Consider the following 24,667-nt stretch of genomic DNA (forward strand, 5'->3'; position numbering starts at 1 on the left):
TGAACTATAGTCTTCAGCAGTAGCCTCTAGAGATGCTTAAGAAAGTCTATAAGCTTCCATGTTCTATATTTTGAAAATGAAGTAAACTTTTAGTAAGAATAGTAGTAGCCTAAAAGGAAAGAAAAGTATGTCCATTATGTCTTTAGCACTTATTTTAAGCTGTTGCCTGAGCATGTTTAAGCATCACTGTTAAAGACAATTGTTCTCTAAGTTTTATGCTTTCTTTTCCTAATATCTTCTGATATAATACAGAAACCCATGTGTTCTCTTGGCCCATGTAGGACATACCAATGCAAAAGAATTATCCTTCTTCTGACCTGTTCCATGGCCTTGGGAGACAGTAACACCTAATGTTTGTTAACATTTGTATAGCAGTTTGCCATTTATAAGGTTCTTTCATATCCATTGACTTAGTTACTCTTCACAAGAGTCCTTTGCTGTTGAAGTGGAAGTAGTACTGATACCTCCTACTGAGTGCTTACTCTGCACTAAACTCAGAGGATAGACAACTACAATTACTAATTTTAAAGACGATGAAACTGACTCTCGGACAAGGAAGAATTGAAATTTCAACTGAGTTATTCCTCTTTCTTTTACTGTGGTAAAATATACATAAATCATATTTATTTTAACCATTTATAAATATGCAGTTCAGTGGCATTAAATGCAGTCACAGTGTTGTGTAACTATCACCACTGTCTATAACCAAAACGTTTTCATCATCCTCAACAAAAACTCTGTAACCATCAAACAGTAACAACCCCATTTTCCCTCCCACCAGCCCTTAGTAACCGCTCTTCTATTTTCTGTCTCTATGTATTTGCCTATTCTAGGTACCTCGTATAAGTGGAATCTACAATATTTATCCTTCTATGTCTGGCTTATTTCACTAAACCTATTGTTTTCAAGGTTCATCCATGTTATAGCATGTAACAAAATACCATTCCTATTTTGGCTTAATAAATCCCACTGTGTGTATATACCATATTTTGTTATTCATCGGTTGATTGACACTTGGGTTGTTTCCACCTTGTAGCTATTGTGAATCTTGCTGCTATGATCATTGGTGTACAAGTATTTGCTCAAACCCCTGCTTTCAGTTCTTTTAGATGGGCAGTGTAGGTAGTAGCAGAGTTGTTGAATCATACGGTAGCTCTACGTTTAAACTTTGAGAAACTGCCAAACTGTTTTCTACAGTGTCGTCTTGATTTTAAACAATTATCACAAATTTTAAACATATACAAAAGTATACAAAATACTGTGAGTATTCCTTGTATACCCACGAACTCATCCAGCTTTATTATTTACCAACTGATGGCTGTCATGTTTTATCTATATCCCCACCTGTTTCACCCCATTCCATATTATCTTGAAGCAGCTCCGAGACAACATGTAATTACACCTATACATTTTTTAAAATTAATTATTTAGTTTATTTATTTTTTGGCTGTGTTGGATCTTCGTTTCTGTGAGAGGGCTTTCTCTGGTTGCGGCAAGCGGGGCCAGTCTTCATCACGGTGCGCGGGCCTCTCACTATTGAGGCCTCTCTTGTTGTGGAGCACAGGCTCCAGACGCGCCGGCTCAGTAGTTGTGGCTCAGGGGCCTAGTTGCTCCGCGGCATGTGGGATCTTCCCAGACCAGGTCTCGAACCTGTGTTCCCTGCATTGGCAGGCAGATTCTCAGCCACTGCACCACCAGGGAAGCCCCAGCTATACATTTTGGGTATGTGTATTTAAAATATCGGACTTTTATTCCTTAATATGATTTTTTAATATTAAATACCAAGCGAGTGCTCAAATTTGCAGTTGTCTCCTCAATGTCATAAAAAATTGTCTTTAAGAATTTTGAGTTAGATCCAAATAAGGTCCACACATTGCCTTGATTGTTAGGTCTCTTAAGTCTTGTTTAATCTCTTGGTTCTCCCTCCATATCTCTCACTTTTTTTTTCCTCCTTGAATTTTATTTTTAAAGAAACCAGGTAATTTGTCCGGTCTAGATTTTGATGATTATATTCCATGTGTTGTTAACATATTCTTCAATCCTTTTATTTCCTGTAAATTGGTAGTTGATCAGAATGAAGCTTGCATGTTTTGTTTTGGCAAGACAGTTTCGTAGGTGATGATGTTTTCTTCCATGGAGACATATAATTGTCTCTTTCTGTGATATTAGCAGTCACTGATGATTCATACCTACATCCATTAATTCACTTGAGGCTTCAAATGTTGGTGAATTCTGTTGTTCTTTTTTTCACTTATTAGCTGCGTATATTTCTATGGGGAGAAGATTCCCCTCATCAGCTATTTGGTTGCCCAGTTGTAGAGGCATGATTCTCTTCTTTTGTTTAACAGTTTTCAAAATAATGAGTTGATTCACAAATATCCTCCAGTGGTGACCAGTTTTGTAAAATTTATTTATTCATATCACCGTGGACTCTGTTACAGTTATTATTCTAACTGAGACCCTATCTTTGGCCAATTGGAGCTTCTCAGTGACTCCTGAGTCCTTTTGACATGACATCAGTTTTTTCTAGACTTTTTCAGTGGTCAGAGCTAGGAAATATGTATGTTTGTTTTTAATATTTTTAAAATATGTCATAGGTTCATACTGCTACTTTCCATTTAAATTCAGAACTAGAGAATTTTCACTTATCCTTTTCTGTCTTCTATTGATAGTCTATTTCTCCCATGCCAGGCATACCAGTTGTCAACAATGCCTGAAATTTGCTCTATTTCCTAATTCGAATCCAAGTTCTTCTGACTCTATTCTACTATTCTACTTAAATCACAGCTGCTTTATGGCCCTTGAAATGTAAGATAGAACATAAATGTAAGTAGAACTGTTTATATCATTTTGAGTTACATGTGCATTCATTCACATAGATTTGCTTTTCCTTTTGCATGCCTAGTAACTGTCCATTCTGCAATTTTAATGAAAATCAAGTGATAATTACTGGTTAAAACAGCTTTGGAAAAAATGGCTCTTATCAGAATGACTGACATACTAAGTTTAATGTACTCTCCTGGTTTATATTCTGCCTTCTCTAATGAATATTTTATTCTTTCCCTACAAAGGAAATAATACATACTTTCATGGTTTTGCCTTATAGGACTTACCAGAAACTATTCCTTATTTAGAAATTTGTACAATTGGGTATCAGGTGCCAGATGACGACACTAGTTTTAAATTCCAGTGTGCTGTTAATGGGTTTCTGAAAGAAAATAAAGATAATGGTGAGTTGTTTTTGTTTTTGTTTTCCTTTACCAGAACTTTGGTATGCATTTTGAGTGGGGTTGGGGATTTTTAACATTTTTAATACTTCTGACATTAGGCCTGTTGTGCTTGGTAACATTAAGGTGGAAATGTCAGATGGTGCTAATAGAGGACGGTGTTTTTCCTGTTCATGGTCACAAACAATTTAGTTTGGAAAGTGATTTTGTGAGAAATATGAACTGAACTAGCTTACTTATCTCTTTTTTAAAAATTTGAATGGAAAATACATAAAAAAATAAAAATGTTCTTTTGTCCTATTTATTGGTTGAGCGGTGGAAGAAAAGGTTAAGACTCTCAGGTTCTTAGCGTATATAAAAGAGAAAACATAAAGCAAAGGTTTGCAGTGAGACAGATCCCTAGAGGCAAAGCAAAACAAGTGGACCAGAAGAGTGGCTTCCTCATCATACTTGTTTAAGATATTTTTGCTGCCTTTACACTTTGAGTGCAAGTGAGGAAGTACACTACCACCTCTTATTCTCATCTTCAGGCAGGAAGAACTTAAAAGGCTGGTGTTTTATTGTTTCTGCTTTAGGATCTACTCTGTTGATAGTAGGTCTTAAAAGCTTGTGAATTTTAAGGATCCACATGCCTTTTTCTAGCATCTATCTATCAGAAGGAACATGGTGTTTGCCATGTTTTAAGACTGAGGAATCTTTTGTCTTTGGAACGCCATTCACCCCCATGAGAAAGTGTTCATTTTGTCCTCTTTCTAAATTGAGCCTGAGGAGTGTGCACTTTATTAAATAAATCTAACAGACAGTAAATATTCCGTATATATATAAAATGATGCACATATATACATAAAACAGGGAGTAGGGGAGAAGGAATAGAGATGGAGGTGGGAAGATAGGGGAAAGGAGGTGAGAGAGAGAGGAAGAGACTGGAATTTCAAGATAAATTTTCATTCTATAACCTGGTGGCTTAATGCAGGTACTAGCTCTTAAATATCTTAAGCCCTATTCACAGATTGTCCCTGTACTTTAGCTTTAAAACTTTACAGGCTTGGCCTTGCATGTGATAACCAGGGTGTCTAGAAAGGAGGCAAATTATCTGATTTGTGTAAGCTGTAGTCACAGAAATGTTACCTCTTAAGATGTTAGGGTGCAGCTGCTGGCGAACTTGCTTCCTCCAGGCTCCTTTGTGTGTGTGTTCTGTCTGTTCCCCATGGGCTAGAAGATCCTTACAAGTGCATGAGAACACGTTTGTAAACCTTGATTGTTCACATGTTATACCAAGTGTAGTCCATTGCATATGCTGACTCCTCTGTGGGTCTTCTGCCTCCAGTGAGCTAACTTCACCATACTCTCTGCCATTGCAGTCTCAGGACCTTAGTTATGATCCTTTGGTGATTTCCTCTGCTATAAGCCCCTCCCACAGATGCCAGGTTCACTGATAATGAGGAGGAGACTATACTATCCACTCCCTAGAATTGGTAGAGACTCAGAAAATAAATTGTTTCAGTAAACACCGAGAGCCTTATGGGTTTGTTGTTACGGCACGGGGATACAGAGGTGAGTAGAAGTCTTTGTTCAGTAGCAACTTACAGTTATCTAGGAAGATAAACATGTAGTGACTATAAGTGGGTTAATTATGATAAAAGAATCAAGTGCATCAGGAATATAGAGGAGAAATTGAGGAAGGCCTGACTGAGGAGACAGCGTTTGAGCTGGGCTTGGGGTAAGAGGATTTTGTGGAATGAGGAAAGGACAGCCCAGGTATTGGGAACAGGTACAAAAGGCACAGGGCTTGAACTTGTGCTCTGGAAGGGCAGCCTCTGGTGTGACTAGAGGGTAATGTGAAAGGGCAAAGAATCCATACATTCATTTTCAGCAAATATTTGTATAACACCTTCTAAGTTGAAGGCACTGTTCTAGGAAGTAGGAAGAGAACAAAGTTCTTTCCCTTACGTACTTTACTTTCTAGTGGGGGAGAGAGATGAATAAATAAGTCAATATATGGATTGTCAAGTGGTGGTAAATGCTTTGGAGAATAACAAAACAAGATGAAGAGGTAAGGGAATGTGTTAGGTGATCAGGGAAGTCCCCTCTAATAAGATGTCAGTTGAGCAGAGCCTTGAAGTGAGAAACAAGCCATTGGTTATGTGGGAGAGTGGAGATGGAGTGGGAGGGTGTGTTCTGGGAGAGTGGAGATGGGGTGGGAGGGTGTGTTCTGAAGCAGAAGGAATAGTAGGTGCAAAGTCCCTGAGGCACAACTGTGCTTGGCATATTTGAGGAATAGTAAGGAAGCCAGTATGGCTGGACAGGGGAAAGTGAGTGAGGGCAGGGCAGTAGAGAATGAGATCAGGGAGGCTGGCAGGGCAAAGGAGGGAGGTGGATGATGTAGGTCCTTGTAAGTCGTGGTTTTTTTGTGGGTTTTTTTTTGCAGTACGCGGGCCTCTCACTGTTGTGGCCTGTCCCGTTGTGGAGCACAGGCTCCGGACGTGCAGGCTCTGCGGCCGTGGCTTACGGGCCCAGCCGCTCCGTGGCATGTGGGATCCTCCTGTACCGGGGCACGCACCCGTGTCCCCTGCATCGGCAGGCGGACTCTCAACTACTGCGCCACCAGTGAAGCCCGTAAGTCATAGTTTGAACTTATAATGCAGTTGGAGAGAGAGACTGATACTTGTTTGTAAAGAGTTCTCAATGCTGTGCTAAAAACTTGGGCTTTATTCTGTGCTAAGTGAAGATGTTTAAGCAACAGAGCAATCCAGCCAAGTTTATATTTTAGAAAGATAACATCTTCCATGTTGTGGATTAGTTGAAATAGAAGAGATTTTTAGAATTGTAGGGCGATAGTAATCCAGGCAGGAGATGACGAATGCCAATCACCACATAGTCACAGACATATCTTTTGCAGAGATCAGCTACGTGTTGTTGTGTTTTATTTATTTTCTCATATAATTTTTTTAAGTGCTGGACCACGAAATACTGTGGCATAGTTGGGAAAACCTGAGACTCAATTCTAGTCTTTTTTCTGTTTGCCTGCTGTGCAGCTTGGGCTTACGTCTCAAGCCTTACTTTTTCATTGTGAAACAAAAACGGTACTAGTTAACCCGGGAACTCCACAAGCACATAGACCCGTGGCATGTGAGGAGCACTGAATGAGAGAAGGAATGGAAGTGCTTTGGGACCCCAAGAGCCCTTCAGAAACCGTTTGTTCTTTTTAATATTGAGCATTGAAAGTGAAGGCATTCCATCTGTTTCACTCAAAAACAAATGCTATTCTTCTGGTAGCCTGTTTTTTTTTTTTTATCCACTCCCTTTTTCTATAGTCACATAAATTCCTGATGGGCATTCTCCAGTCCACGCTACTGCATCTGATTGGAGGCTATGCAAAATTTCCCAGAGACAATGAATTTTGACATATAGTAGTTAATTCTTGATAGTACATTCCTGCAAAAACACTCTTTTCTTCAGAGTTTTTCCTTTTCAGGATAGTGGTAGTGTTGTGGTAACTAATAAAGGCTACTCTTCAGAAAATTGTATAACTTGGTTTTAGTGTATTTACTTTGCTTACTTAATTCCATATTCCCTGTTTTATAGACAGACTTATTGGTGTCCACTGTACCCATAATTTAAACAGGACTGGCTACCATATCTGCAGGTGAGTTGCCAACCCCAAGAGGCAGACCATGTTTAAATTGTTCTGTTTACAGCAGTAATGTAAGCTAATGTAAGCTGAATGCAAAAAATGCAGTCATAGAAATGTATGAAGTGGAAGGCAATTGTGCCCCCTACTCAGAGGTTACCACCAGTAATAATTTAGCACATATTTTTTCAGATGTAAAAAATGCAGATAGAAGCATATACAGTGGTCCTTTGGTATCTGCAGGGGTTTGGTTTTAGGACTTCCCATGGATACCAAAATCCTCCGATGTTCAAGTCCCATATGTAAAATGATGTAGTATTGTCGGCCTTCCATATCTGCAGGATATGGAACCGTTGGATATACAGCACTGACTGTACATTTGATTTAATGGTATAGTATTTAGACATTCTGGTTTATAATTTAATATATGGTGGACATCTTCCTATGAAAATATTTGGAGACCTCAATCTTATTTATTTATTTATTTATTTATTTCCCTCCAAATTTGCTTTATGTAGTTGGATATAAATTAATGAACCAAAACTTAAGCAAGATACATGTAAGGATTTAATAGAACCTGATACTCTAATTCTTTCAGGTTTTCTCAAACTCATCATGGGACTTGTAAGAAAATTAACCAACATGGATACTACTACAGTTGAATGTCAAATCCTTAAGTGCTTATGACATACTAAATTCTTCTATAATGCACTTATGAAGAACCCTTCAAGAGACTTGTGTTTTGTATGTAGAAAAGTGTTGATTTCTTTGAGGAGAGAAGAATTCAGCTTTCGTGGATAAATCCTTGTTAGACTGAGGCAATCATTATCATATCCCTCCTTGCCATGAATTGTCTTATGAATGGTCATATCAATCTGTTTTGGCAAATGAGTAATTAGGGGAAGACTGTTATTGTGCTTATGAGAATGATATTTTTCTCTGAAGAAAGATAAATATGCATTAGGAAAATGACCGTTGGGACTCTTTTTCTGCTTCCTCCTTGTTTTGTTAGAACATGATACTTGGTTTTACAGCAGCCATCTTGTGACCCTGAGATGATCGTATGCCAATAATGACAAATGGTAGATTAGAAAGAACCAGCAAAGACAGAAAACAGCAGCATCAATAGGAACAACAATCACAGCAAAAGAACAATGGGACCTTAACTTGTGGAGTTCCTATAAAGTAAAAAATAAATGCTCTATGTTTATTCTAAAAAAAAAAAGAACTATGCAAAAAAGCTTAAAACTACTTTTTTTGTGCCAGTGTTATAAAATGTAGCTTTAAATAAAACCTTGACCTAAATGCCAGCAACTTCAGAAAAGAATTTGGGTAGGGGAAAGAAGAAAGATATCTCACTTAGGAAAAACAACCACTATCTTTATCCTAATCTTCGACACACAACTGAAACATATATAGCTGCTGTAACACTTTACACAAATCCTATGTACTGGAGCAATAACAAGATCTAAATACAATTATATTTTTAAACACTGAGCGAAGGCTTTACATAAAAATAACATCCTACTTTTCCCCCTAAATTTCTAAACTATTACGTACTTTTCCCCAACATCTGCAGCCGTTCAGGAATTTTTAGGAAACTTTCATGCATGATCTTATTCCTAATCCCCCGCTCTTTGGGCTCAATGACAAAAGATCAAAACCACCAAAAATGATGGTTCTCTTGAAGTCAGGTGAGAGACACTGGCTCAGTTAGTCTCGTAGGACAAAAGCAGTGCTGCATCAACTGTCTCCATGCAGGAGGGGCACGTGAAGGATCTCATCAGCCAGTCATCTGTACAGCCCAGGTGATCTGCATACACAGCAGAAATCAAATTGGGTTCTCATAAACAAAGTCCATCATACAGATCACACACTCCCGGATCTTTTTTTATAATATTTGTTTTATTCTATTGATTGATTTTTTTTTTTTTTTGGTTGTGCTGGGTCTTAGTTGCAGCCAGTGGGCTCCTTTGTTGTGGCATGCAAACTCTTAGTTGCGGCATGCGTGTGGGATCTAGTTCCATGACCAGGGAATGAACCCGGGCCCCCTGCATTGGGAGTGCAGAGTCTTTATCCAGTACACCACCAGGGAAGTCCCCCGGATCATTTTTTCTGATCCATTTCTTCCAGGGTCATAAACTGCTTTAGGCTGATGCTGTATGAGGCCTGTTCTTTTGAGCTATCCTATTTTGTTCCTCTCAGCTGAGTTGCTAGGCAAGTCTGGCTAGGTGTTGGATGATAGACTAAAACTGGAACTTGATCCAGATATGGCAGCAGCGGCTCCTGATCCAGCTCCATCCCCTTGCCAAAGCTAGCCCAGTCGGACTGAGACTTGTGAGGCAGGGAGATGTCATCCAAAGTGGGGGACTTACGGCACTTCCCCATCTTCCGGGGCTTGAGTATGTGATCTGTGTGCTGTTTTGACAGTCTTCCAACCTCATTCTTTTTTTTTTTAATTATTAATTACTTAATTAATTTTTTATTTATTTATTTTTGACTTTTAAAAATTTATTTATTTTTTATACAGCAGGTTCTTATTAGTTATCTATTTTATACATATTAGTGTATATATGTCAATCCCAATCTTCCAATTTATCTCACCACCACTGACCCCCGCCCTGCCCCGCTTTCCCCCCTTGGTGTCCATACGTTTGTTCTCTACATCTGTGTCTCTATTTCTGCCTTGCAAACCGGTTCATCTGTACCATTTTTCTAGATTCCACATTTATGCATTAATATACAATATTTGTTTTTCTCTTTCTGAATTACTTCACTCTGTATGACAGTCTCTAGGTCCGTCCACGTCTCTACAAATGACCCAATTTCATTCTTTTTTATCTCTGAGTAATATTCCATTGCATATACGCACCACATCTTCTTTGGCCTTTCATCTGTCGATGGGCATTTAGGTTGCTTCCATGACCTAGCTATTGTGAGTAGTGCTGCATTGAACATTGGGGTGCATATGTCTTTTAGAATTATGGTTTTCTCTGGGTATATGCCCAGTACTGGGATAGCTGGGTCACATGGTAATTCTATTTTTATTTTTTAAGGAACCTGCATACTGTTCTCCATAGTGGCTGTATCAGTTTACATTACCACCAGCAGTGCAAGAGGGTTACCTTTCCTCACACCTTCTCCAGCATTTGTTGTTTGTAGATTTTCTGATGATGCCCATTCTAACTGGTGTGAGGAGATACCTCATTGTAGTTTTGATTTGCATTTCGTTAATAATTAGTGATGTTGAGCAGCTTTTCATGTTCCTCTTGGCCATCTGTATTCTTCTTTGGAGAAATGTCTATTTAGGTCTTCTGCCCATTTTTTGATTGGGTTGTTTGTTTTTTTAATAATGAGCTGCATGACCTATTTATATATTTTGGAGATTAATCCTTTGTTGATTCGTTTGCAAATATTTTCTCCCATTCTGAGGGTTGTCTTTTTGTCTTGTTTATACTTTCCTTTGCTGTGCAAAAGCTTTTAAGTTTCATTAGGTCCCATTTGTTTATTTTTTTTTAAGGCTGCATTGTTGCTTTGCTCACTGATGTACATATAAAAGTCCGAAGTTTTTGATATTATAAAACGTCATAGTAATGAACATTGCTGTGTGAACACCTTTGAATATATATGCTTTATCTCAGTTAACTTCACTCAGAATGGGACTTCTGCATCAAAGAATTGATACCCTTATGCTTTTTGTGGATGTTGCTACACTGTACCAATTTATGGTGGTTCATGCAGGAAATACTTATTGAGCATGTGTTATGTTTAAACACTGTGCTGGTTGCTAGCAAAAAGACTTGTGAAATTTTGTGAGTGAAGAGACTTGACCTGCCCTTTGTGAATTCTAACAGTCCAGAGAGGGAAGAATAGATATTCAAGAATCATACTCTGCATGTAGAATTACAACTCTGACAAGTGCCAAGGAGAGGAACATGGTACCATGAGAGCATATTTTAGGGAGGATTTGATCTCATCATGGAGATTAGAGAAGGTTTATTTAGGGATGTTTCAGCTGATATCTGAAGGATGAGTAGGTATTAAGCAGATAGGGACGTTTCGGAGAGATTTCTGAGCATAAGGAATAACAAAAGACCCTATAAGAGGAAAGCATATGTTGTGTTGGAGGAACTGGCCAGGAAGGTGGGGCTGTTGGGGGAGCATGTGATTATAATGGAGCTACAAGTGAGGGTAGGAGCTCAATCGTGCAGGCTTATGTTTAAGGTTTCAGACTTTAAGAGTAATAAGAAACCATTGAACTTTTTTTGTTGAAGATGAGTGTGTGGAACATACCCAATTGCATTTTCAACCTATCATTTTGCTACCGAGTGGAGAATACACTGCAGGGAAAAAGAATGGAAGTGAGGAAACAAGTTAGGAGACTTTTGTAGAAATTGGGCATAATGGTGGCTTGAACCAGGGTATGGTGGTCATTTTGGTGGAAAGATGTGGACAGATTCTAGAGGTATGTAGGCAGTATCATTGTTAGCACTGGTGGTGGGTTGAGGATGAGGGTGAGGGAGAAATAGCTGTCAGTGATGGTGATTCCTAAGTTTCTGGCTCCTATGGTTGGTTAGATAGAGTTTTTTAGATATGATGTTAATATTTATCCTAATTTGTCTTTTGTTATTTGTTGGTTCTTGATGAATACTCTGTCATATTAAGTCTCCTCTTTTTAGCGTACAGAGCATTTTCACCGAAACTGTTGCATGTTATCAGATAACTTTTTAACATCTGCCAGTTTGGTCCTGTATTTTATTCTCTTTCATTTATTAGTTAAGTTGTTGTATTAATGTAAATAATTATATTAATAGAGTTTCTAAAGTTGCGTTAGCCTTGCATCCTTGGAATAATGCCTTTTTGTAATCCTGGTGTATATCATTCTTTAATAATTATTGATTAGATGTGCTGATAGTTTCTTACGATTTTTATATCTATATTTGTAAAGTGAGATTGGACCTTTTTTTGCAAAACCTTGATTTTCTTTTCTTTATATTTACAAATAACTCGAATTTTGTTGTTTTGTAGATATTTGATTGATGTAGAAGGTATGTGGCCAGATGATGCAATTGGATGTAAGTATAACGGTTGTCACTACTTTTCCCTTTTTATAAAATTTGAAGGTAGAAGTGTAGGGGAATTTCTCAAATTTTGGACAAAAAGAAAAGTTTGTAATTCATTTGTTCTGACATAAGATAACCTTTTACCAAAAGTTTTTAAAGGGATGTATCTGGAAATAGCGGGATATAACAGCCTGAATAATTAGTCAGTGGATTTCAGCATTTTTTTTTCTTTTTTAATTAATTACTTTATTTTTGATACTATATCCACTGCACCACCAAGGAAGTCCCTTTTTCTTCCTTCCTTCCTTCCTTCCTTTCTTCCTTTCTTTAAAGCTCCAAGTCATTTAAAATATCTGACTTCTTACTAAAAATCTCCAGTTCATATAACCAAGGGGTTTATAACTTCTCCTCTAAAAGTTATATTCCTGGGACTTCCCTGGTGGTCCAGTGGTTAAGACTCTGCATTTCCAGTGCAGCAGGCATGGGTACAATCCCTAGTTGGGGAGCTAAGATCCCACATGCTGCGTAGCCAAAGAAATTTTTTTAAAAAGTTATATTCCTGTATTATTGAATTTAGTGGTTTAGATTTTCTTTTAATGTTTAGAAGATTTCAATTTATTTACCAGGAACAAACAAAACAAAATGTAAAAATAGTTTTCCGGAAACTATTTCCATCATTCTCTTCTCCCCTTTCTCCTGCAGACTGGTGTTCTATCTTTACAAGTTCTCCATCATTCCATAAGAAAGCTGCTTTTCTGGTTTCATAAGAGATGGTGAACAGTGGTAAAATATCCAGTTTACCTAAATTTCTAGAGTACACTTCGGGGAACGAATGATGGGGTGGGATGTTGGGGCAGAGTGAGAGATACAGATTCTGGTGAGACAGAGAGTCATTCACAGAAATTACTGGGCTGTGGTGAAGGGAGAACAAAAATAAATCAGGTTCCTGCTGGTGGACAGGAAGCCAAAATGAAGAAGAATAGTGCGTAGCTGGGCAGTATAATTAGGCCCATAAGTGCTGTGTCTTCTGATAGTAATTATGAACAGAAACCAACTAATAATTACTAATAACATGTAGGTGACCAATCCTTGAGAGCTGAGGCAGAGAGAAGGAAAGATGGCATTATACCTTGTCTCTGGTTCATTGAGTTTCCCAGGCTGGTTTGTGACCAATCTTGGGTGAAACCATAACTAAATCATTTTTGCTAAGGTGATCAGCTTTCGTGGGGTCCTTTCTCTGCACTCTGTCCAATGATAAAGCCCACTGGTTTATGCCTCCTGGAAAACAGTTATTTCAAAACAGTATAAGTAGGGCTTCCCTGGTGGCGCAGTGGTTGAGAGTCTGCCTGCCGATGCAGGGGACACAGGTTCGTGCCCCGGTCCGGGAAGATCCCACATGCCGCGGAGCAGCTGGGCCAGTGAGCCATGGCCACTGAGCCTGCACGTCCGGAGCCTGTGCTCCACAACGGGAGAGGCCACAGCAGTGAGAGGCTCGTGTACCAAAAAAAAAAAAAAAACACCAGAATAAGTGAAGCATTGATGAAACAGCCATGAGGAACATGTTTCCACATGGCCTCGCACCTCCTTTTCAAAGTGCTTTAAACCTATTTTCATCCAAAAATCAATAAAAGAAAAGGATTGGGATCAAATCCCGTACAGAGGTAGTGTAAGGGAAAAGAGAATAAGAATAGCATCTCTTCAGACAATAAAATAAATTTGGAAAAGACAGGTCCACAAAACAGATCAAAACTGTAACCTATTATTTCAAAGTGGGCTAAAAGACGTTAGGAAAAACAGTGGAAAAGATGAAAGAACATGGATCGAAGAGGGAATGGGAAGTTATTGTTTAATGGCTCTAGAGTCTGTTTGGGATGGTGAAAAAGTTCTGGAAATGGTAAATGCTGATAAATGCCACCTATGGGTGTTTGGTTTTAGTTGATCTTCTTCCATGAAAGGGTTTGGAGAGATTCAGAAACTATGCTGCTGCCTCCATCTTTCTGAGGTCCTGCTCAATCTTTAGACATAATTATTTTGAATTTGGATAGTGGTGATGGTCACACAGCATTGTGAATATATTTAATGTCACTGAATTGTATACTTGAAAATGGTTGAAATACTAAATTTTGTTTTATATATATTTTACCATAATGAAAAAAAGGTGAACGAACAGCATAAACCAGAATTAGGTAAGATGTTAGAACTCAGGACAGAATTCAAAATAAAGGAAAAAAATTCAGAAATGAGGACTAAATTTAAAATAATACAAGAGTGGGGACTTCCCTGGTTGTCCAGTGGTTAAGAATCTGCCTTCCAATGCAGGGGATGCAGGTTCGATCCCTGGTTGAGGAACTGAGATCCCCCATGCCGCAGACAAACTAAGCCCGCACACTGCAACTACTGAGCCCACGTGCTGTGGAGCCCACGCGCCACAACTAGAGAGCCCACGAGCTGCAAGGAAGAGCCCACGCACTGTAACGAAGAGCCCACATGCTGTGACTAATACCCGACACCTCCGAAAGTAAATAATTTAAATAAAATCATATGAGTGAATGAACATAATACCTTAAGAGAAACAAACAGGAAAAGGAAGAATTATTTTTGAAGATAAAAAGAATTTTAGAGAAATGGAAAACATAAAAGATAGGCAAAAAAGAGTCAGGACAGCTCTGAAAAGAGTAATATAAATATGTATAAGAATCTATTATAGGGCTTTCCTGGTGGCGCAGTGGTTGAGAGTCTGCCTGCCGATGCAGAGGACACGGGTTCATGCCCCGGTACGGGAAGATCTCACATGCCGTGGAGCGGCTGGGCCCGTGAGCCATGGCCGCTGAGCCTGCGCGTCCGGAGCCTGTGCTCCACAACGGGAGAGGTCACAACAGTGAGAGGCCCGCGTACTGCAAAAAAAAAGAATCTATCATACCATAAAAGTGACATTTCAAATCAGTGGGACAGGTTAGTCAATAAATTGTGATACATACATGTTGAGGTATAAACTGTTCTCTGGAAGGATCCACAGCATGGCAAAAGCAGATGTCTCTGAGGAGGGAAATGTGTGGCTGGGGAACATGGGGAAAAGGGTGACTTTTCATTGAATACCCTTGTGTACCTTTTCTAATGTTCTGTCTTGTGAATTTATTACCTCTGAAGTTCGCCTGAGTTCAAACCCCAGTTCCCCAAATTACTAGCTCTTGATCTTGGGCAAACTCTTCACACTCTCCAGGCCTCTTCATCTGTGAAATAAGGTCAGTAACTTAGCCTGGTGCTGCCTGGCACAGAATAAACTGTCAATAAATGGAGATTATTAGTGTAAAAAAACCAAATGCCCATCAATGGATGAATGGATTTTTTAAATGTGGTGTATATGTGAAATATTATACAGTCATAAAAAGGAATGAAGTACTGACACATTCTACGACATGGACGAACTTGAAAACATTATGCTAAGTGAAAGAAGCCACACACGGTGGTCACATTTGTATTATTTCATGAAATGTCCAGAAAAGGCAAAACTCTAGTGACAGAAAGGAAATTAATCGTTGCAGGGACTGAAGGAGGAGGGGATGAAGAGGGTCTGCTGATGGTTACGTGGGGTTCTTTGTGGGGTGATGAAAACGTGATGGGTTAGATGACGGTGATGGTTGCATAGGCTTGTGAATGTACAAAATGACACTGAATTTGCAGTTTCAGAAGGTGAATGTTATGGCATGTGAATAACATCTCAAAAAATTAATTTTGAAAATGAAAATTGCCAGTTTTCCCATGGTCACTATCCACTATCCACTGTCTCCATCTCTCCCTTCTCCCCACTATATTCCTTTTGACGCCCACCCCTGCCACTCTCTCCCATCCTCACTCTCTCGACCTGCCCCACAAGGCCTCCCAGGGAACCCGTGAACTGCTGGGCACCTGGGTCCTGTGGCTGTTGGAGCGACTGCCCAGTGTGCGTGCCTCCACCGCTTTCACCCGTGAGAGTGGACGCTTCCGTCGGATTTTTCTTGTGCGTTTCAGTTGATGGTGATGTTTACAGAAGGCGGCACACGCCCTGGTCAATGGAGGAAGCCCCTCAAGATAATATTTAGGCCCGTCCGGAAATTTGATCTCGTCCACCAGTAACCTCAAGATGTTGTGCTCTGAAAGCCAGGTTGGCCGCCTGCAGGCACTTGTAAATACTGAGGACTTCGGAGGCATTTGGGCCTCCAGTTGAGGCCTTGTACCTCCACATGCGACGTGACCTCAGCCCTTTGCTGCACCTCTCTAAGTGAAGTGGCACAGGAATACTGGCCTTGCCTGTCGTTGCCAGGATTAACTGAATAGTGCATTAGCTGCCCTGGTGCTTAGGTGTTGAGTACAGGGTGATGTACATACCAGGCCCTATTCGTGGGCCTCCTGATGCAGCAGTTCCCTTGGTTCTGCCCCTGTTGTCAGCTACCCCTAGGATAACTCTGAGCCCTAGCCACCTCTCTGGTAGATTTCCCTATCCCCCCACTATAATCACACCTGAATAAGGCAACTCAAACCTTTCAGAGATGTGTCCTGAACCTCCTGTTTTCTTAAATACCTATCTGGTGGTTGTGAGACTTAAGGCCAACCTCCCCAAGAGACCTTTTCTATTTCTCCTAGTAAACCTAGAGTCACCTTCTGTCATCTTCAACTCTACTCAGATTTGGTTCTTTCAACCCTGACCTCTGACCCTGCTTTTTACTTCTGCCATTTCATCCTCACTCCTGCTTCCTTTCATAAATCCATAAATCTCTTTTGGCCTTCCTAGCCCTGGGCCAAGTTCCTTTTTCTTTCCTCAGTTTTTACCCCTTTCCTTCATTGTCCCATCCAACTTTCAGTCCTTCCTTTCTCATGCAGACTTTGATTCCAACCCCATCAAAAAAAAAAAAAAAAAACACACACCACAGTTAGCAGCATCTCAAAATTCAAAAGTTTTATTACCTATTAATTTTATTACATTTATTTATTCAGTTTTATTGTTTGAAAATACATCAAAATAAATAGAGAAATTTATACCTATCTTATCTATACATGGAAGAACAGCTGGTCCCCAAGGTGGCACCAACAATCCTAGCAGCTCTTACTTTAAATATCCGTAGTAGTCAGCAATTTCCATTTCTTTTTCCCTCTCAATGAAAAATTGCAGTTTCCCCAAAGAGGTGTATTTGGCAGCATTCTCACCTTGTTGTTGGGCCCGCCTCTTCATGACCTCCCGCTCTGGCCTCTGCTCTTTTTCGATGGGCTTTGACATTACTGCCTCAGGAACATTGCATTCCCTCCATGGAACTGGTTGCTTGCTGAAGTCTTGGAGTAGAAATGGGGTTTGGAGCTTGGCTGGGGACTGGCGCTTAGTCACAGCAGGGGGAACAGGCTCCCGCTGGAGAGAAGTGCAAGATGAAGTTTTTTAGGGTGCAGGCCTAGGAGCAGCAGACTGAGGGACACTAGGCTGGGTACGGTCGGTCCAACCCAGTTGGGTTGGGTTGGGTTGGTCACAGTTGGCTGAGATGGTTTGGCAGGACCTGGCAAAGAGGCAGGAGCTGGCTAGGATGAACTGACTGCAGCAGGTTGAGCTGAGTTAGTAGAAGCAGGGTGGGCACGGTCAGCAACAGCAGGCCGATGTGAGGCCAGAGACTGTGGCCTCCGAGGAGCAGGTTGAGCTTGAGGCTTGTCCCAGGCAGAAAAAGGCAGATATATCAACTTGACCTTCCCAGGAGGCAGCAGCTCATACTGGGGTGGAGACGGACACTCTCTTTCAGCACTGCTGTCTGGTTTCTGGGATTCGACTTGAGTTTTCTCAGGACCCTTACCCTCACATGGGGTATTCCGCCATGGCTGGATAGCTGGGGTGGCTGGGGGTCTTTAGGTTTGCTTGAATTTCCCAAGACCCAACAGGAGGAGAGCCCAGTTCTCTTATCATTCTTCTTCCCCAGTGCATGAAAAACCTTCACAGACTCCAGCATGCGCATGCCTATGGAGGTTCGAGGCTTTTTAAAGCTCTCTTGGATAAGCTCAGTTTGGTGTTGCTTTTGCTTCGTCTGGGGAATTGTTGGCTTCTCTTCTGCCTTGACTTCGTTCCCTGACTGCTTATTCTCTTCAGCCTTCTTTCTTCCTCTGGTCCTTGTGGTCCTTTCCTGTCCATGGCTCTTCATTTTGCTGATCTTTCTGGATGCAGCTTTCTGAGGTTTGCCTTTAGAATCCTTGACCATGTTCACAGGAGCCCTGTCACTGACTGCAGCATTGCATAGAACCACTTCTCCCCCTCTAGATTCTTTGGCTGGATTTTGGCCTTGGGAGCACCACTGATAGGCTCAGAGGCTTTATGTTTGTTCTTCCTGGGTTGATCAGAGGGAACCTTTATGACACTTGTCTTTTCCTGCACCTGATTCACCTTAATGGCTCTGGTGTCTTTGGCTTTGATCACGTTGGGACCTTTTGATTGATCAAGATCTTTCAAAGAATTAAAGAGCTGGGGAAGGTGAATATCCTCCGCCAGTGTAGTAATATCTGCAAAACCACTGCTAGATTCCATCCCATTTTCAACTGTCCCTCGGTCCTCAAGACCCAGGCTGTTCTTTCCCAGATCAGTATTTTCAGAACCAGGCTTCTCCTCTTGGCTGAGGGGATCCGTGCAGGCCAGGAGCTGGTGAATATCAGGGATATCTAAAGGGAGTAGTGGAGGCTCTTGGTTTTCTCTTGGGATCTGGTAGGCATCCAGAGTCTTTGAAAGCTTGGTTGTAATATCCTCCAAGTGCTTCCTGTCTATTTTTCCCTGGCTTGGAGCTGGAGGCAGGGCCAGGAGACTACTGGCACTCTGGACTGGAGCTGTCCCTGAAATGTCCCCAAGTTCAGGTGGTGGGTTACTCTCAATTATCTGAATATTTCTGCCCCTGCAGGACTTGGGGAGTTCTTGAGTTTGTGTCACACAAAATGTCTGGCTTGGAGGCTGCAATCCCAGGGAATTTTTCATCACCAGGGAAGTCTCCATCCCTACAAAGGAATCAAGGTAGAAGTCATTCCCTGGTAAGTGAGATGCTCCCCCTAAACACCAACACAGCAATCACGTACCTTTCAAGTTACGTGATTGCTGTGTTGGTGCTTAGGGGCAAGATGGGCAAGGCATTTCTACTAACTCTTCTTAAGAATCACAGACAGTGCCCTATGCTACGAGATAAGCGGAGACTGTTGTAATTCTTACTGGTGATCATTTCATGTCACTGATTTCTTGGCTTTCTTTGTATTTCATAGGATTGTTAGAAGTCAAATAAAAAATGAGTCTTATTTTTTTAAAAATGAAATGTTTTACAAAGCCTAGCATTCTCATATAGAGTCCTTTCAATTCTCCCCACTTTCCTGAAAGGCTAAGAACACTTCACACCATGAACTAGGAGAGGGAGTAGAGCCCTTCCTGATGAAACATATAAACAAAGACAGAGTCTTAGCCTACTTGCTCTGGACAGGATCCCGGACCACAAGGTCTTAAATCCTCGTATAATTTAAGGAAGTGAGGACAGGTAAACTGGCACTATCATAATAAGAGATCTGAAACACCTTCCAAAGAGACTCTAGCAGTAGATCAGGGAAGGGAGTGATACACTGTGGTAGTACAGGGGGAATGATCGGCTACAACAGTGAAAAATGTGGTACCTATTGGTATGCTCTCGGGGTTCTTGTACATGTAGCATAGATGACCTTTAGAGAGTCCCTCCCACCTTCCCACCTCAATTAGGTGTGCTTTTTTTAAAATTTATTTTTATTTATTTTTTTTGCACTTATTTATGTTATGCATGAATTTTTTTGGCTGCACTGGGTCTTCATTGCTGTACACGGGCTTTCTCTAGTTGTGGCTAGCGGGGGCTACTCTTGGTTGCAGTGTGCGGGCTTCTCATTGCGGTGGCTTCTCTTGCTGCGGAGCACGGGCTCTAGGCACGTGGGCTTCAGTAGTTGTGGCTCACGGGCTCTAGAATGCAGGCTCAGTAGTTGTGGCACATGGGCTTAGTTGCTCCACGGCATGTGGGATCTTCCCAGACCAAGGCTCGAACCCGTGTCCCCTGCATTGTCAGGCGGATTCTTAACCACCGCACCACCAGGGAAGCCCTAGGTGTTCTAATATAGAGTCTAAAAACAGAGAGCCCTGAGCGAAGGTAGTGGTTATTAAAGGCTCAGGATCTAAATTCTACCTGTCTGTACACCACTTTCCAGCTGTAGACTTGACCCCATTTTTTAATGCTGACCTCATTGTTCAACTTTCTTGCTGTTTGTACTTACCTTGAAAACTTGTTTCTGTGATGGGTTGAGCAGGCACAGGGTAGTAGATTCCAGAGGTGGAAGCTGGTGGTTGGATATTTGTGGGTTGAATCTCCTTTAGTACCATTACCATTTCTGGTTGCACAGAGGCCCTACTTCATGTGTATGACACAGAGCCATAGGATTGCATGCAGGAGCCAAGTTCTCCATACAGTAAAGACCCCAATGTGCCTTAGTTATAGTAATATACCTGGCTTCCTTCCTGGTAGGGAAGTGACAGGCTGTGTCCCTGATTTGGAATTTGAGATGGTGTTCCCTGAGCAAGCCTGGCAGAAAGTGATGGATATAGAGGGACCATGTTATTGGGGTCTGCAGTTTTATCATACTGGGCTGCCATAAACATGGAGGAAGCAGCTGTGTGCTGGTCAGTGATGGCCAGAGTAAAGTCTCCGAGTGAAGAAGAATTCTTTTCAGTGCTTCCTGTGATGTTCCAGTCAAGAACACCTGGATAGGAAGCAGCTGAAGTGGAGATCTGGCTCTGGTCAGTAACTGCAGATAACATAGTTGTGCTAGACTGTTGGTGAAGGTAGGCACTACCCATGAGTGTCTGGAAAAAGGTAGCCATAGCTGATGCCGAACTGATGGCAGGAGCAGAGACTCTGGAGAAGTTGCAGACACTTCCTGTTAGGGAAGTTGCATTCCTCACCACAGGAAGAGAGTGCTGCAGAGAATTTAGAGTTCCAAGTACAGGTGGATTTTGGAAATTTTTTGTAAGAACAAGAGGGTAATGAAAAAATCAGGGAGATTGATAAATTCTCACTATGTTTGAGGAACAGCATTATCTTAAGATTCTTGCTATCAGGACACCTCTAATGTCAATACTTACTGAGAAACCAAAAATCAGACCGTTATGATGGTTGTAAGGACTGAGCAGTTTTACACTCTTCTGTATTAACTGCCTGTGCTCCCATGTTGGGCACAGATGGGCAGAAGACCCAAGTGGTATGGTTCAGACATTGTTCTCTAGGCTGGAAGCAACCTTCTCCCTACCCTATCTTTCCCTTCAGCCTGCGCTAGTATTGACTTCTATGCTGTTTCCTAGACTGGAAGCATTTTAGAACTAGGAGGTCCTTAGAGAACTTCTATTTTCACAGTGTCATGAGGAAGGAAACTGAGGCTCAGAGAGGTCGGGTTGACTTGTTCAAATTCTCTCATTATGTTAGTATCCTAGCCAGGTTTCAGAACCTAAGTATCCTGACTTCCTTGGCAGGACGCTACTCTGAGCATGATACTGCCAGAAAGCAGGAGAAATAGAACTTATACTATAAGCAGTTTTTTTGTCCATTAGAAAACAGTACAGCTATTACCATTGTAATCTTCAGTGTCTCACTTTGCTTGTGCAGTTCCCACGCTATTACCTAGAGTTCACATATAGCTCAGTCCACCTGGTAAATTTAAAGAGTCATTTTTACCCTCTTCAAGCCTGGTTTCTCATCCTACCTCAAAATGATTACCCGAAAGTGAATTTCTTAAGTGCTTTTGGAAAGAAAAAAGTTATCTGATTACTTCAGATTACTCATCTATAAAGTGGTTATAACACCACCACCAATAATAATAGCAGTAATAATTAATACATGAATAAACTGATATATTGTGTATGATTTATATGCAGGAAGATGCAATAAGTTCTAGAAAGACAAAGAAAAATCATGAAAAACATATTACATAATGAAAACAAAATACATAGTTATGAAAACTGGGGTATGTGGCAAGTATCAAAGCATAATGAGTTTACTAACAAATGACCTTCTGTACCATACGTGCAATGTTATGAAAGTGAATTTTGTCCACTGTATTTTAGTGAATACTATTAACCAAAAAACACGATAGAAGGTGATTTTGAATGAATTCCTAGCCAATACATACAGACAGAGAAGCTATATCAGTAAAAATGCATAACAAGCAACAAAATTCAATCAATGTGAATGTATAGGTAGCCACAATATATGCAGGCAAGTATTTCAGTGAAAACTGGTACAAAGCAAACAGCAAAATAATAAGTGTAAAAGAATTTCATTATTGTGCTCATTCATATTTTTACCCAGCAAGTAACAGGTATTAAGCCTGGTAGAAATATATGTTTCAAAGAATAGAAATATATAATAAGCAGAAAGGAAGCTTAAAAAGTATCAAGAAGGTTTTTGTATTTATCCTAGAGCTTAGATTATAATCATCTTCAGCATCCAAGAAGATGACATCCCAAAACCTAAAAACACCATCATCACTAGAATCCAATTAAAAGAGATTTTCAAACGTAAGAACATTGAAAGGACTCCGCAATATTGTTCTAGATAAATGTGGAATTTTTTTTTTTTTTTTGCCGTGCCGCGTGGCCCTGGCAGTGAAAGCACCGAGTCCTAACCACTAGACCGCCAGCGAATTCCCTCAATGTGGAATTAGAGATGTGGGGCTTGACTTTTTCTTCTTAGGTAGCTAAGATCTAAAAATGAATGATGGCTGTTGATCAATGTGCTCTCTGTGTTAGGAAGGAAAGAACTGTAAAGATGAAAAGCAACCTTGCCTTAGAACCTACATATCACACAAAGGAAATAGTCCTTCTGATTCAATTTAGAAGATATCGTTTAAAATTTTTAATTGGAGAAACATCTACATAGTTTAAAAATTAGAAAGAATAAAACATTGAAAAGCAGACCCCTAGATAACCACTTTGGTTTCTTGTATATAGGAAGCATCATTTCTAGAACATATTTCTAAGATATTTATATTCAAAACTGTCAAGTACCAACTGTATTCAGAGAGGCAGTAAAAGAAAAAAAACAGAGTATGACTTTTCTGGTGAAAAGTTGATGAAAACTATCCTAAACTTCCTTACATTTGACTCTGGACCTCCCTATAGCCGAGTACTCTCCATCCTCTCTCCCTGTTTTCTCTTTTCAACTAGTCGAAATATTAGTGGAGAGAGACCATTAGAGATGAAACATCTTGGTATATATTGCTAGTTTTCTTTGTCACCTGGCTTTTCTGTCTTTCTGTTGAAACACTCTTGAGAAGTCTCTGATTTCATTTTCTACATGGGTACCCTTTTAAGGCTCAATATTAGAAAAGAAAGGGATCAGAGTGGTCAACCAATGTATTATCCTAATGTAACAGATAAGGAAAAAATCAGGCTTTCTGAGAGAGTCAATGATTTGTCCAAAGTCACACAGTTAGTAAATGCCAAAATCAAAACTGAAATTAGGTCTCCAGAGCTCTAGTTCAATACTTTCCCTCATTATTCCGTGCTATTTTGAATCTACTAGTAAATTTAGGGGCAAAATAAATCTAATGAAAAACTTTGAAAAGTTTCTTTTCTTACCTGACATGGTCAGAGAAGAAGAAGAAGCATCAACTGCAGATACAAGGGATGAGGAGACAACACCAGAGCATTTCTGAGTGGCTGCAGCTGAATGGCGCATGTGTCCAGTACAAAGGTCACTGGTTACTGGTCACTGGTCACTTGTGATGATCCAAATTTATTTACAGACAACTCCACGGAAACCCCAAGACTCTACCAAGTGGTAGTGGGTTTGGTAGGAGAATGATGTCACAAAGCAGGCAGTTTCAAGGTATGAGATAGCCAATAGGGAGGTCTGATCCCCAACAGGAAGGCGGGGGTGGATGGAGAAAGTGTAGGATAGCTAAAACAACACCTAAATTTCTGAGCTCTGGGGAGGAAATCCTAGAAGACCAATTTACCTCCCCCAGGCTCCTACATTAGGAAAATCATTGCAACATTTCTTACAGACATTCATTAATATAATTTACTAACAGTTACTTATATCCTACAGAGTATTAATATTTTATGTATCATATACTTAGAGCTATATATATCTTAATTAATATCCTTTGGAAGGAAAGAGCCATCTAGTTTGAACTATTACAGTTGTTCTGAAATCGTATCTGTCTAATTAGTGAACTTATAGCAGCTTTTAAGGAGCAAGTGTAGGGATTAAGAAGCTCTTTTTGTAACTTAGTTAAAGAGTAGGGTGAAGTTTGTTGAGTGTACCTTGTGGAGAATGTTGTGGTCCAAGGCTCTTTTTTAGTTTCGTCTCCTTGACTCCTACCTTCCTTGGGCAGGGCGAGGATGGGCCAGGTTGGACTAACATTTCTCTTCTGCTTTCTTTCTTTTTTTTTTTTTTTTTTTCCATTATGGGCATTGTGTCTAGGACAAACCTTGATCTTGCATTCTTACCCTCATGAATGTTACTTGCTGTCATCTTCCTGCAGCAGGAGTCTTCTTTTCAGTGTTTGATGCTTCACAAAATATACTCTGCATGTTGGAAGCAAATACCAGAGAGCTAGCAGACAGAGCTGGTTGCAGACCTTTCCTCTTCCAGCCTTTGGTTGTTCTGATTCTTTGGGCCACACAGGTATCCTGCCATCCAGCTCTTTTATATGTGAGAGACATTCTGAATACTGTCCCTTTTTCTTTGCACAGAAGT

The 24,667-nt window shown here is 40.4% G+C and overlaps 1 protein-coding gene and 2 pseudogenes across 3 annotated transcripts in view; 1 reads left to right on the top strand and 2 right to left on the bottom strand.

Annotated features, from left to right (window-relative positions):
* The window catches only part of LOC309817828 (RNA/RNP complex-1-interacting phosphatase-like), a gene marked incomplete at both ends in the record, with an annotated part of 31,219 nt that extends 18,531 nt beyond the window's left edge, over positions 1-12,688 (top strand). The window contains 4 exons of the mRNA XM_082682113.1: positions 3,107-3,230; positions 6,813-6,873; positions 11,887-11,933; positions 12,624-12,688. Of these exons, the coding sequence (XP_082538239.1) occupies positions 3,107-3,230; positions 6,813-6,873; positions 11,887-11,933; positions 12,624-12,688 (297 nt within the window). The remainder of the gene's footprint in view (positions 1-3,106; positions 3,231-6,812; positions 6,874-11,886; positions 11,934-12,623) is intronic.
* On the bottom strand, positions 8,568-9,246 carry LOC309817827 (RING finger protein 11-like; annotated as a pseudogene). The gene is made up of 2 exons: positions 8,966-9,246; positions 8,568-8,743 (listed from the first exon to the last, which is right to left on the bottom strand). The product of its transcript is annotated as an RING finger protein 11-like (transcript).
* A 4,313-nt stretch (positions 12,689-17,001) lies between the features above and the next one.
* On the bottom strand, positions 17,002-23,641 carry LOC309817829 (uncharacterized protein C2orf78-like; annotated as a pseudogene). The gene is made up of 4 exons: positions 23,542-23,641; positions 20,187-20,933; positions 17,478-18,908; positions 17,002-17,298 (listed from the first exon to the last, which is right to left on the bottom strand). The product of its transcript is annotated as an uncharacterized protein C2orf78-like (transcript).
* Between the last annotated feature and the right edge of the window lie 1,026 nt (positions 23,642-24,667).

Source organism: Grampus griseus, assembly GCF_964374135.1.
Source record: "Grampus griseus genome assembly, contig: HAP1_SCAFFOLD_563, whole genome shotgun sequence".
Classification (NCBI taxonomy): Eukaryota; Metazoa; Chordata; class Mammalia; order Artiodactyla; family Delphinidae; genus Grampus; species Grampus griseus.